The sequence below is a fragment of the Phalaenopsis equestris genome, unplaced genomic scaffold (genome assembly GCF_001263595.1).
Source record: "Phalaenopsis equestris unplaced genomic scaffold, ASM126359v1 Scaffold000146, whole genome shotgun sequence".
Taxonomy (NCBI): domain Eukaryota; kingdom Viridiplantae; phylum Streptophyta; class Magnoliopsida; order Asparagales; family Orchidaceae; genus Phalaenopsis; species Phalaenopsis equestris.
Window position 1 is genome coordinate 370,686 of NW_018164588.1, and position 15,440 is coordinate 386,125.

General features: G+C 34.4%; 1 protein-coding gene across 6 annotated transcripts in view; it reads right to left on the reverse strand.

Annotated features, from left to right (window-relative positions):
* LOC110021775 (mRNA-capping enzyme-like) overlaps positions 1-15,440 on the reverse strand; it is a 66,174-nt gene that overhangs the window by 13,010 nt on the left and 37,724 nt on the right. For all 6 annotated transcript variants that reach the window (XM_020720405.1, XM_020720406.1, XM_020720404.1 and 3 more), the window contains exons 14-15: positions 3,102-3,230; positions 2,914-3,012 (exon numbers count right to left, since the gene is read on the reverse strand). In XM_020720405.1, coding sequence (XP_020576064.1) covers positions 2,914-3,012; positions 3,102-3,230 — 228 coding nt within the window. The remainder of the gene's footprint in view (positions 1-2,913; positions 3,013-3,101; positions 3,231-15,440) is intronic.

Here is a 15,440-nt window from a genome sequence, read left to right on the forward strand (position 1 = left end):
GGAAAGAGGTGACTTGAAAGGGTGAAACTATATGAAACAAAATAGTAACAACTGTTGTCTTGGATGGATAGAGCAGGAACGGATTGGTCGGGAGGAACGTGGGAGGGATGAGGAAGGGAGCAAAGAAGATAATCACTACTTTGAGAAAAAGATACAGTCGGAGCACCACTCAAACCCTCGAATACAGACCTTGAAGAGAGAAACAGAAACTGACGGTTGTCCTAAACAAGAACATTATAAAACTTCTCTTCCAAACCCTAATAAAATAGAAAATGAATAAAAAGGACAAATAGGAAAATTAAAAACATTAGAAAGTTAAATGGATCTATTTCGGCACATCTCCTGTAATAGTGAATCCCACTGTACTATAGCAGCTACAATACCGTGGAAATATTTGTACAAGAAGCTCTCGCGTCAATACGCACCTTTTATTTACAAGGGGTTTGGCTATTTTGTATTTAAATTAATTTTCATTTTTAGCCTGTTTGCTTGTAATTTTCCTATAGTTCCCATTAACATGAACAAGGCCCTTAGAGTAAGAATGTATACTATTAAAATGAATTGAATGAAGTTAGATTTCTTCCACACAGAGCGATCAATTGCTGTACCTATTGAGATCCACACACACACACTCTGTCTTCCCCTTCCCCCTTCAACCTCTTAACTTGTGATGTTGTTTTATCTGCCCTTTCACTCAACGCCCATCTTTATCTATCCCCTCATTTCTTTCCACTTCAACAATAGTCTCCCTCTCCTGCTCAATTCATATCAATTCCCCATTCCTCTGACTATCCTTTAAATTAGCTTCCTCCTTTGAACCACTCATTGGATATGAGTTGGACATCACAATTCTTAATTTTTAACAATTATGGCTACCAAAAATAAACCTTATGGTGGTTGGTGAAACAATTATCGATCCATCTATTAGCAGAAGCTTAAAGATTGGGAGCACTTACAATATAACATATATTAGCATAAATAGTAAAGAAGCTTCACTAAAATGATAAATAAGAAGAAAGACTATTGAAAGTAAAAGATAAAGATACAAAGGAAAAAATTAAAACAAATTTTAGGACAAAATCAGTTAAGAGATGCATAGTCCGCATCTATTAAACAAGTAAAACTTGTCAAAGAGGTCACTCCCCAGGAGGTCTATGAATTTTCCAAAACAAAACAAAAAACTACCACACCCAAACGGAATGTTCCAACATTATGTATTGCAGTGCTAGAAGTGTGCTCGACACAATGTTTTTCTACAACATTATAACCTTCTAAGGCCAAATATGCTTCATAGCAATCACAATTATACGTCACAAAACTACATATAGCAAAATGATTTACTTTTTTTTATTTGAATTTGATTAGCATCCTAGCAGTTGATAAGACAAGATACTTCAATTCACGCACAACTCATCCAGAAACAAACAATAAAATAAAATAAAATAAAATAACAGAACAAATCTGGCAATGGATAATACAACATCAATCCTAAACTGAGTAATAGTCCACCATTTGTCATAAACTGAGTATCGCAGTATTACTAGGTTTTCTCAACAAGTGGATATGCCAATTCAAATTAACTAAGCTCCATCAGTTCGGTGAAAAATGAATGTCGATGCAAATAAATGTTACACATAACAGAGAGCAACAGGATGAAAAAATTAGCGATGATAAAATCATGTGGTTTAAATCCATAAACACATGCCCAACCAATTGAAGGGGTTATCTTGTACCAACTTTACGGAAGGATTCAAAAAGTATTTAACTTGAATCCTCCTAGACGATCAATTGAGCCACATATTAAATCCTCAGATTTACTAAATAAGGATTTCGTAGATTTTCAACATAAATCCGGATTTAGTAAAACAGTTCGGAGAAATTAGCAGGATTCAGGATATGTAAAGAGTAAGAACGGGAACAATAAAATGGGCTTCCATCGAGTTTTTATCTTGCAATGTTCATCGCGACTGCTTGTCGTGCCGGAAAGCCTCATCACGAGTCATGCGATAAGCCTCTAGAAGGAAGCAAGGTCGACTAAGGCCTCCAGCAAGAAGTTCCCCTGAGGTCTCAGATGGGTTTCAAGTAGGTGTGAAAAGGGGACAAGGGTTTAAGAAGGAACGACAGAGAGTAGAAAAGATTTCAAGTTTCCAATTGGGAATGACAGAGTAGAAAGAGATTTCAAGTTTCAAACTGGGCTCAAGCAGGTGTGGTTAACATAGAAATGGTAATTTATTAATTAAATTAAATTAGAGTAAATGATGATCAAAGAAAAATATTAGCTGAGTAATGATTTTTGAAGATTTAAGAAAATTTAACATAGCATAACGTTGTTAATCATTTAAGCAAATATTTTCGTTAATTAGATGGATAAATTAATAAACCATATATTTAAAGTTTATGTTATATTAATTAGAAACAAATTACACTTATTAATGAATAATGATGCACTAAGTAATGAATATTTACCTTAAAAATTTTAATTTAAGATTAAATAACAAGTTATTAATTAATGATTAATATAATTTAAAATACAAATAAATCAAATTAAATTAAACAGATACATTTAAATCCTGAACAAAAAAAAATGTCAAACAATTCCACAAGATTTAACTGGATTTATCAAATCTCATACCAACAATTTCTTAGATCTAACCACCTCATGGTTTACTAAATTTGGAATTATGATTTATTAAATCCTGCTTGAATTAAATCCTAGAAGTTGGCAAAATAACCTTCAGTATGAGATTATATAGAGCATAAAACAAAAACCATTTAAAAAAAAAAGTTTGATGGGTCTGAAATAAAGTAAAAAGTTTCTCATTCAAAAAATGAAACATATACAAGAAAATCATAACTAAATAATTAAAATGTAAAACAAATACTTCGGAGTAGCCATAGAAGATAACCTTGTACCTGGAAAATAAGGCCATCAGATGCATGTGAAAGACTAGGAATAAACCCTTTCAAAAGTTTACCAACAGTTGACAATAACCAAAAATCCTTCCGCCTTACCTGAAAATATGAATATATATATATAAATACCAAAATAAATAAATAAATAAATAAATAAAAGACAAACTCCTCAAGCTCATGGTCCATACTCCAAATGGCTCCATTTCGTATCTATATGTTAAGCTCCCTTTTCCATCACGTTCAATATTTTTTTTCTCATTGTTTCGAGGCCGAATGACTTCTTCTTCAAGTAATTTCCACCTCTCAGAAAAGGGCAACTGTAATACAAACCAGTTAAAATAAAAACAGAAAAACCTAAAATAATAATGTACAAAACGTAGAAATAAATGATATGGCACACTAATTCAATATAATAAATACCATAAAGTTTGGTTCAGCATGACTTGCAAACATAATTAAACTTTATCCTTTTGCAAACATAATTAAACTTAGCAAATGGTTTAGAAATGAATGTAGTGGAAAACTTCAGTCTGCGCTAAATTTTTGAAAAATTTGTTTGCGATAGCAGAAGTTGGCAAACAATGTGTTGCCAAAACTTATAGTTTGTTAAGTTGCCTATGGTTCATGATGTTCTAAGACTTTCTATCCATGGGTCTTTCTTTCTACTTTAACTTTCCGAAAGCATGACATATCTTTCTAATTTCAGATGAGATCGGGGAGAGGGAGAAAAAACTTCATCAGTTTTAAACTGTAAGTTTGCATTTAAAACATAACAGTTCTGTGATCACTTTGCTTTAAACAATCTGCTTGATAAATTTTGCTGTTTTAATTTTTGGAAAAACAACTATAAAATGTAGATTTACTACTGCATGTTAAGATTTTATTTGATGGCCATCATTTTATATACAACAAAAATATCCTCAAAGTTGTTCCTCATCATACTTTACTCATGCATATGCCTAAATTGTTCACCTCGCGCCCAAAACATTACGCAGTAAAATCTACTTAAGAGAACCCAACACTTTAATAACACTAATTAGGAGGGTAGGTGGACGCAAATTTGCGTCAACCAAGACTAAAGCAATCTGTCAGAACTCTAGCTAAACAACGAGGATAGGATTAACGGACCATTGTGAAAAAGAAAGAAAACAAAATTAAGAATAAGAAAGGAATTGTATTCATCCAAACAAAAGACTAAAAAAATAGAGGAAGCAATGGCAAAAGAGAGAGAGCACATGAAAAAAAGTGAAAATTGACTAACAATGGGGAAAACACGATGTTCATAGATTTGAAAAAACAAACAATAATGGAAAGAGTCAAGGAAAAAAAATGATAATGGCAGAGGAAAAAGAAGACAATGACTTTACCCACGGATCCACACAGACATTTCTCAAAAAGGCAAGAACCTAAGCAGATGGCTGATCAACTCATAAAAAAGAAATCACTAAGTAAACTCAAATAAATAACAGTTCGCATGATGAGATTGAGGCGGACAAGGCACAAGCCTTATTATGTACAAGACAAAAAATAGTCATAGCAAGTTCGGCAGTTTTTAGAGGAATTCAAGAGCTAACTAAATGAAGTACGAGTAAGATCGTTTGAGTAAACCACAGGCATTAAATATGGCCTATTGCCAGCCAAACATTTTATCATATCCAATCAATAAGGCTAGGTAACCATCCATATCTATACGAGCCTCCGCGGAATAAAAGAGATCTACAAACTAAGAAGCCAAAAACATTAAGGGAACAGTTTAGTAGAAACTTTAACAACAATGGATAAAAGGCCTCTTGTATCAAAACAACTAAAAATAAAACTACAAATACAAATGCAATAAGATCATAAAAGATTTTTTAGTCCGTCATCATCATATAGCCTTACCCAATCATAATCCTCCTAATCATACAGGTTGAATTAGTGCAAGAGGCATCAGTTCTATTTTCTGCATCTTATTGCATAACTCAAAATATAAAGTTATTTGAACTAATCCTTTACAATACCTATTATTAATTCGATCTAACCTCTTTGTCAGTTCTGTGATACTGTATATTATATGTTCAAATCACTTCATTTTTGGTTTTCAATGCCTAATCTAAAGCAGGTGTTTCTCCAAACATCCATCAAAAACCATTTCCAATTTTCATAGCAAATTCATCTTCTCTTCGTTATTTTTGCACGAATAAATGGAGAGAAATTTTGAACAGGCCTCATTTGTCATAAAGAATACAAGAGTATAAATATAGAAGGAAAATAATGGTAGAGAAAAGTGAAATAACAAAGTTTAAAAAGACTATAAACATTGTTGTTATCTACTCTTTACACGAGTATAAAATCAACTGTCGCTTTATTCACTTTGTTTTGTTATTAACCAATTACTCATATATTCTTATACCTGCATGCACTAAAAAACACCAGTACAAGAAAAGAAAATTCAATTTCAAAATTAATTATTAAATTTAATCTCAAGTTAAATTCTATATAAGGCCACAACTATGATAACACATAGGCCAGAAGCTTAACCATCATGTTAGATAAAGAGACTAACAAAAGGTGTTAAGGATGAAGAGAAAAAAAACAACGAAGATCGAAGTGATTAATTTGTCTAACACTGCCTACAAAATGTGCCTAGCAAAGGTTAGACATGATTTCTTAAGCAAAATATTGAAATGCCCAAAGCTATGAAAAACTGTCCTACAATTTCCAAGCTTCCACACAACCATCACAAACCATACAATTCTATGAAGATGTCAAAGTTTCAATATAAGTCCAGTGATAGCAACATAACAATGATAAATGTTAAGATTTTGAAATTTAAAAAAAAAAACTACTGCATATTAGAACCTAATTAAAGTTCTTCTAATCAAGATTCCTAACAAAAAAAAAATCATGGATAATCATGAGATGCATCAAAAACTAAATAACGAGATTTGGATTTCACTAACGCTGCAAAAAAGATTTATGAGTTTTCAAATACGATCAATATGAAATGATTTGAAGTCGAAATTGGCTCAGATTTTCACAGAAATTAGGGCAAACATAAATATTTTCTTCAATAATCCAAACAACTCACACAAATACAAAAGATAAGCACCTACAATTCGAGAGGCAGCCGATCTCTCTCAATTCCTACAATTCCAGAGGTAGGAAATCTCTCCCAAACCCTAGACCTAAGACTCACAATCCAATATCATGTATAAACCTAATCCTAGACATAGCAAGCAAATTTATATCCAACAATAAAAATAAAAATTTCCCTAAGGCGTACAAAAAATAAATTTGCTTTTGGGCTTAGGGCTGTCAAAACGGCTCGTTGTTCGCGAACAGCTCGTGTTCGACTCGTTAAGAAGCTCGTGTTCGACTCGTTAATTTCGTTCGATAAGTTAACGAGCCGAACAAGAACTAAAATGTGTTCGTTCGTGTTCATCTCGTTTTGGCTCGAAATACTACTCATCAAGTTTATATATTAAGTAGTATTTTAAGAAAATCTAATTGACTACATGGTTACAAAGATTTATAACCAATTAAAATATTGATTAAGAAAATAGAATAAAAATTATTAAATTAGATTCAAATGTTGTTTTAATATAAATAATAATTTTTAAATCTTGCTCAAACCCTTATTGTCTTATGACTACATGATTAGAGTTGTTAAGAGGACTCTTTGTACGTGCGTGAACAGCTCGTGTTCGGCTCGTTAAGTAAACGAGTCGAACATGAACACACTTTTTGAGCTCGAAACATAAATGGGCCTAGGCGCCCTCGTAACAATATTCCCCCTCCAAAAGACATCTTGTCCTCAAGGTGAGAACTTGTAATCTTCGATCCAAGCAACGATGTACTGGAGTAAACTTCTCAACACACCAAAAACATAATCTCTTGGCTCTCTTATCCCGAATCTTTGTTGCTATAAGACACTTGAGTGTTTCTCCCGGTCGTGGTCCATTATTTATGTCCCGTGCAGCCTCCCTCTAGACTTCCACTATTTGGACTTTCGGCATTGGCATGGTTGCATTCGTTCCGTACGACGCTCCATCTGTTGATTTTGTTGGTTTTCTTCACTGATTCTTGTTTTCCACCATCTGGGATAGCACCATCATCTCCTTCAATCCCCGCAATTTTAAGGTATGCGCTGCAGCTTACTAATATGTTATTGATAAACAGTTGATCCAAATAAGCAATCAATCTGCAGCTGAACCGGATAAGCTGACTAATTGTTTAGTTTGTGCTATTGAAAAATTGTTGTTTTGCAGTTGTTTTTGGACAAATGATAATTATGTCGCTGTGCAATAATGTTGTTTGCAACAGAACTCACATAACAATATATTTGATGCTTGAGAAGCATAAAACGACTATTGAACAGTATAAAAAACAAGATACATACCAAAGACTGAGTATCAAGATTGATAAAAAAAGAAAAGAATTATTAAAATTACAATTACAAATATTATAATATTAATTTTAAAATCTAGACAGTGTATGCCACGAGCTACATCGTCCTCCAAGAATACAATATAACCCCGATCACCATTGCAAGCAGAATCTATCAGACTGTCTGCCTATCGAAAGAAAGTCACGCTTCTCTGTGATGCCCCGCGGACATCTGTAGAACTACTACCGTAGCTATGTGTATGACGTGACATCGGTTGAAAAGTCTGTAGTCTGCAGTGGCAGAGCACTCGTCGAGAGGACCTTGAAATCCTGGAGCTCATCTTTTCTGAATGATTCAAAAGACAATGCATTAATCATAACAAAAGTTAAAATTGCTAAAATAAGTAATTAATTACAGTTTTTTTCAAGCATGAGGTCTCAGAGAACAAAGTATACCAACCAACGAATCTGTCACTACAAGAAGACAACAAATCTTGAAAAAAACAGTTTTTGGTTGTCTTTAGCTCACTTAATATCAAACTCGTGTATTTCGTATATGCAAATCATCAAAAAAATTTCCATCGACAAGTACTTCAAAAACCTCGACAACAAAATGAAGAGAGGAACTTGGTTGTGTTTATCGGGATTTCACATGTGACACCAACCAACAACGACTAACAAGTCATCTAGAAATCACAAGGCCAAATGTCTCATCATGTACCTCATAAACCCAACAAAAAAAGAACGAAAAGCAATCAAAAAAAGAAAAAAAAATAATTACAAACAATATTAAACTTACAATATCTAAAATATCAATAATCAATGGAACATAAAATAAACATACACTTCATAAATTGATCGAAGCAGTAATCAATTACAGTTTTGTGGAGGTGCAGGGTCTAAGAGAACTAAGTACACTAACCCCACCGAACTTATCATAACAAGAACACCACAGACATTATAAAACAGAGGTTCTTGATTGCCTTTAGCTTAATAACAAGCTCAGGGTGTCACATATGCATATCACCAAAAAAAAATGCTATTCAGAAGTACCTCAAAAAACTATCGACAAGAAAAGAGAAAAATGTTGACTTTATCAGGATTCACATGTGACACCGACTAACAGTGACTAATAGGTCATCCAGAAGAACCCATAAGATCAAACGTCTCATCATGAACCATAAAAACCTACAAAAAAAGAACGAAAGCTATCGAAAAAGGAGAAAAAATAATTACAAACAACATAAACTTACAATATCTTAAACATTAATAATACGCGAAATATAAAATAAACATGAACTTTATTAAATACAAGACACCCTCAACACTAATCAAACACCGATGAAGCACCCCCAACCAAAACACAACACAACACAGAACCACACATACACCCACAGCCACCACCCAACCAAGCCCCACACAGCAAACAACCCCTCACACACCCACAACCACAACACACAACCACAACTCCAACACAACGCACAGCTCCACACACCATAAACCCAACACAGCCACCACACAAAGCATCGCACAAACAACCCAACACAACGCAAATCCACACACACCCTAAACCCAACACAACGCAAAATCCACACACACCCTAAACCCACAGCCCCAGCACAACCACCACCCAACCAAGACAGCCACACACACCCCCGCAGCCACAACACACATAGCACACACCTACAGCCCCAACACAACACACAGCCACACACACCATAAACCCAACACAGCCACCACCACACATAGCACCACACAAATAGCCCATAACAACACACATCCCTACACACACCCTAAACCCAACCACATAGCACACACCCTAAACTCAACACAACACATAGCACACACCTACAGCCACAACACACATAGCACATACCCACAACCCCAACACAACACAGCCACACACACACCCTAAACCTAACATAGTCACACACACACACATAGCACCAAATAAACAACCCAACGCAACCCACATTCACACACACTAAACCCAACACAATACGTAGCACTCACACCCCCCCAACACAGCCACCACCCAACCAAGCCCCACACAACACAACCATACACACACCCACAACCACAACACACATAGCACACACCCACATCCCCAGCACAAAACACAACCACACACACCCTAAACCTAACACAACCACCACCCAATCAAGCCCCACATAAAAAGCTCAACACAACACAAACCAAAATACCCTTGTGCCTGCGAGTAAGTTGCGCGATATATAGGTAGGTTACAGGGAGGTTACAGGGGGGTTACAGGGTGTATAACGCGCTTATAACCTCCTGAAATCCTCCTTGTAACCTGTTTGCAGGTTACAGACGTACGCAGCTCTGCGTACGTCTTATGTACGCAAATTTTTTCCCACATCCACAGCCCCAACACCACACAGCCACACACACACAGCCTAAACCAAACACAACCATCACCCAATCAAGCCCCACACAAATAAACCAATACAACACAAACCACAACATAGAGCACTCAAGGCCAACCAAACACAGTCGCACACCCACAACCAAATATATCAGAATTGTATGTTACACATGTAAATTTAAGCCAACAGCCAAATACAACCACCATAAGCAGCCACAGACCCACAGCCAAATACAACCACCATATAGATGCCCACAAACCAGACACAACCACCACCCAAGGCCAACACAACACACATCACACACACAGCCACCACCCAACCAAGCCCCACACAAACTCACAGTCACAACATACATAGCACACACGCACAGCCCCAATACAACATAGCCACACACACACCTTAAACCAAGCATGACCACCACCCAACCAAGCCCCTCACAACACAAACCACAGCACATAGCACCCAAGGCCAACCACGTACAACTACACACACACCCACAGCCAAATACAACATAATTGTATGCTAGACATGTAAATTTTAAGCCTACAGTCAAATACAACCACCATATACAACCACACACACACCCACAGTCAAACACAACCAACATATAGATGACCACAAACCACACACAGCCACCACCCAAGGCAACCATAGAACACAGCAACACAGACAGCCAATCGCAACAAAGAATAGCACAAAGCCACAAGATACAACCTCATTCACCCCAATTCACTTTCACCCATTCTTCAAATTATCCAAAAATCAAAAAATCTTGCAAAGAAAGCCATTTCATCATAAAATCACATAGAGATGACCATTACATCGAAAAATCGCCACAAATTGGATATAGAAAAGCATTCCATCAAAATTACTTGCAGGGAGGTCAGAGGAAGGATAAAGGGGTGAAAGGCTTCACTAAAGCAATCCCAAATCTTCTTACCAAAGTCTATTGCTACGGTCCCACGGCTCTTTCCAGCGCTAGAGAATGGAACTCTTCCAATCAACAGCCTTCTTGATTCCCACAAAAAAAATTCTTCCTTGCCCAAGCAATAGTTGGACCACTAGGCAGACTACTCTGTCATACCACGCCGGAATGTCGTGCTCGAAACCGCCAAAAGCGCCGAAGTCGCCACCAAACTACCTGACCCTCCATGAATTCCTGCAATCGCTCGAGCTCCACGTCCAACCCGCCAGCCTACCTCCAATCTGCTCGAACCACGCGCTACACAACGCCAAAAACCCACTTCGAATTTGCTGTCGTCGACACTGAACCTCGCTCCGATCACGAACCCGAAGATCTGTATGTTGAAATCCTCGCCCGAAAACGAGTTCGAACAATTGATCCTCTTCTCTGATTGATCGAAGGTCACAATGAGTTATGATCTCCCAAAATCGTGGCTCTAATACCAATTTGATATGATTTGACGTCGAAATCAGCACGGATTTTTTACAAAAATCAGGGCAAGCACAAATATTTTCTTCAATAATCCAAAGAACTCACACGAATAAAAAAAAACACCTACAATTCGAGAGGAATGCAATCTCTCCCAATTCCTACTATTCAAGAGGCAGGAAATTTCTCTCAAACCCAAGATCTAAGACTCACAATCCAATCTCATGTATAAACCTAATCCTAGACATAACAAACATATTTATACCAAGAAATAACAATAATAAAATACTAATATGACCTTAGGCATACAAAAGAAAAATTTCCCCTTAAGCTATCGTAACACAATATTAAGTCAATATTTTTTATATTTGTTACCGAGATACTTAGAAAACAAATTCAATGTGAAACTCCTTGATATATTTTTCTCATGCATGACTTATAATCCACAAGACATCTTCTGAAATTAAGCTTGTCAAAAAAATCTTATTGTTGGTGTTCAATCTTGTTCAACTCAATAATTAGCCTAAGCTCAATCAGTTCTTAGAAGCTTGAAAATTTTATGAATCAATCACAAATTAGACCTAGTTTAATTATTTTGGCAAGACAATAGCTTGATTGTGTTCACAAGTAATTAAAATATGCACATATATGCATGCATACTTATTTGTTTGTATATGTACATGTACTTATTGTGTATATTTATATTCATACATTCATATTTTGTATAAAAAAATATATATATGATTTTGTAGTTATGCTTTAGTGAGTAAATTATTAAAACTTATCAAACAATATAATTAGAAGATGAATGAAATCTCCACCTGATCAATTTATACGTCGATGTATTATATAAAAGACTGTGTAAGGTCTAAAAATGATGTTAGATGGCTAAAATGAAAAACATAGTCTAGAGTGTTATGCAATAATACATAATTGTAGAGATTAAAAATAGTTTTTACAAAAAATGTTATCAAGATGACTAAGTTGCATGAATTTAGTTAATATAAATTAAGTTCATTGTTAACTAAGTTAAGCCTGCAAAGATTAAAAGCGAAAACAGAAATGTGACAACTAGTAAAAAAAAATGAAGGAATAACTACATCATAGGAAAAAATGGAGAATGAATTATTGAAGATATGATGGAAAATTGGCGTAAGTTGTTGCACATGTATAAAGAAGAGCCGAAAATACATAAATTAGGAGGGTAAATAAAAATATAGTCAACATATTACAACGAAAGAAAAGGTAAAACTAAAGCAACATGTATAATAATGTTTCAAAGGATTGCGTAGAATAAGCTTAATATATTCTAAATAACTAAAAAAAAAAACAGAGCCAACCCCACATGGTTGGGATAAGGCTAAATAATGAACGAATAATGGAAAATACATACAATTTTTACCCATTTACTTTTTCCAGAAACAAATAAATTAATTTTTAACTTCATAAAAATAGTATGTGCCGCACTCCTACTTGAGCTTCATTAGGTAATGCATATTCATATGTTGCTTTAACTAACATGACACATCACAACACTGATTTTGATATGAAAGATGCAACGAAAAAGAATTACAATTTTTATAATAAAACAGGGAGTATGTGCATGCATAACACTTCCGATCTTTCTTATTTATATATATCTAGCAATCAAAACTTAAAATTTACATATATGACATTTAAAATCAATTTAATCCCTCAAAACTAACCCCTCCTGTAACTCGTTCCCTTTCCACTTAAAAGTCATCAATGAAACAACATAAATCATAAAGGTAGTCAAAGCTCAGACCGTTAGAGCAAGATTCATCAACGAGGTGCTTAGATTTTTTCTTCCTTCAGCGACAACATAACTTTCAGCAACAAAAAAGCTCAAACACCAATGCTTCTGCTCTTAGATTCAAGAAACATGGCATTGTGAACATTCTTTCGCAAAACAAATATTTTAATTTGAAACAAAAAAATTAAGAAAAAAAAGCTCATCCAATCCATCTTTTACATCCGCTACCACAATCGAGACGAAAGCTACTGCTCAGGCTGCTCCAGCTTTTGCACGATTGGCACCGGACTAGAAGAGTGTATTGCAGTCAAAAATCTCATGTATTGTTTCGAATATTTTGGGCTTAGGTTATTTTTAATATTATATGATAATATTATACTAAAATATAATGTAATATTTTTATAAAGCATGCTCATTGAGGCACTGCCTCTACTGCTTTGAGGGGTATGCCTCGGATGAAAAATGGATAAGACTCATTGATGCCAATGTGACTTAAGCCTCGGGGCGTTTTTAGACAATCTCAATTTGAGGCACACCCTCCTAGAGGCATGTGCCTCGAAAAAAAATTTTATCCATGATGCTTCGCTTTTGACAAATTTTAACATTATAGAATTTCATTACGAGAAGCGAAATTACAAAACATTGTCGAATTTGATTCAAAATCTTCTACTCCTTTCATGTAAATTCACTTTGATATTTGGGGTGGCTTTAAAAATTCCTCATATTTCTACAGCTTTAGGGTTTGTCAACTCTACTTTTATATGCACTCAAATGATAAAAATATATTTTATCATATAAAAATCTGATGTCAGCATTATTCTTGCTGCTTATTGTTATGATAAAAGCCAATTTAATGCTAATATCAACATATTCAATATAGATCATGGTTGTGATTATTTTAAGCATAATCTATCTTTCTTTTTCAATAAAGGCGCCATCAACCAAACTTCTAGTCCCGACACCCCAAATAAAATGAGATGGCAAAAAGAAAAGCCAACAATGTTTGGAAGTCACTTAAAACTCCTCTTTCCCAAAACAAATTTTCAAAAAAAAATACTGGACAGAAACAATTATCATTGCTACATATCTAATCAATGCAATGACCTCAAAAGCTATTAGCTTCAAAAATCCTCTGAACGGCCCCATAAATTTTTTTCCTACGGCTAATTTTTCTCAAATATCCCTCTAAAAATATTTTGGTGCATTATATAAGTTCATATCCACCAATAACATTAGGATAAGCTTGATCCTAGAGCGCTTAAATGTGTCTTTGCAGTATAATCCTCCGCTAAAAAGAGTGTAAGTGTTATATTGAACTACTAAAAGATTCTTCACTCCAAATAATTTACCTTTGATGAAAAGCAGCGCTTTTCCAACCAAACTTATCTTCAAGGGAGAATAACCAGCAAGAAAATAAGTTCGATGAAGTCAGTCTCTTCCATCTCGACATCCCAATAAAATCCAATCACAGAGCCATTTCGGTCTATAAAATGAGAAATAAGCCCAGCCAAAATCTTTTAGCAAGCTTAAGCTCAAAAATAACAATGATCAACCCATCAACAGATTCATCAATACATCCTAGTTCCCAATGATCATCTCCGTAAAAATTTTCTCCTACACAATGCCATCCTTATAAACATCAACTCCAACTCTATTAAAATAGCTCAAACTGTATTTAAGGTACTAGAAAATAAGAATTAGAATGCTCCCATAAATAAATAAATGCCATAAAAAAATCACATGGGATATCAATGACCAATCAAAAGAAAAAAAACTACAGTATGCAAATGAATCTTCTCAATAAAGTATAAAGTGGATGAAACCCTGGAATGATAAAAAGCAAGATTAAAAGAATATACTCAACCTTATAGAATTGACTATCATGAAATATTTTTTTCTGTTTAAAATTGAATACAATTTGCATTTTGATTTTGCTTTTTGCTAAACCCAGATGTTCCATGAAACAATATAATGTAAACAAGGTCTACTTACATGAAGATACTGAAAAAGAAGGTTACATGGATCCTCCATTGGGATTCGATAGCTCTTTCACCAAAATAAGATGTGCATAATGAGAAAGGCATTTTATGGTTTCAAACAATCCTCAAGAGCATGATTTGCATATTTAAGAAAAGCATGTGTGGAATGGGTTACAAACAAAGTCAAGAAGACAATATAATCCTTAAAAAGCACTTCATTTATTAAAAAATTATAACTATCATTAAACATGTTATTTATATAATTCTTATAGAAGATGACAATTAAGAAAAAACAATCACTCGGAAATAACAATTCTTGAAGAATTGCAAATTAAGAATTTGGCAAACACAAATACATTGTATAGAAACTAATTAGAATAATGATTCTTAAAATTTCAACAATATAATCCTTAAAAAGCACTTCATTTATTAAAAAATTATAACTATCATTAAACATGTTATTTATATAATTCTTATAGAAGATGACAATTAAGAAAAAACAATCACTCGGAAATAACAATTCTTGAAGAATTGCAAATTAAGAATTTGGCAAACACAAATACATTGTATAGAAACAAATTAGAATAATGATTCTTAAAATTTCAACAATCTATATATATATATAT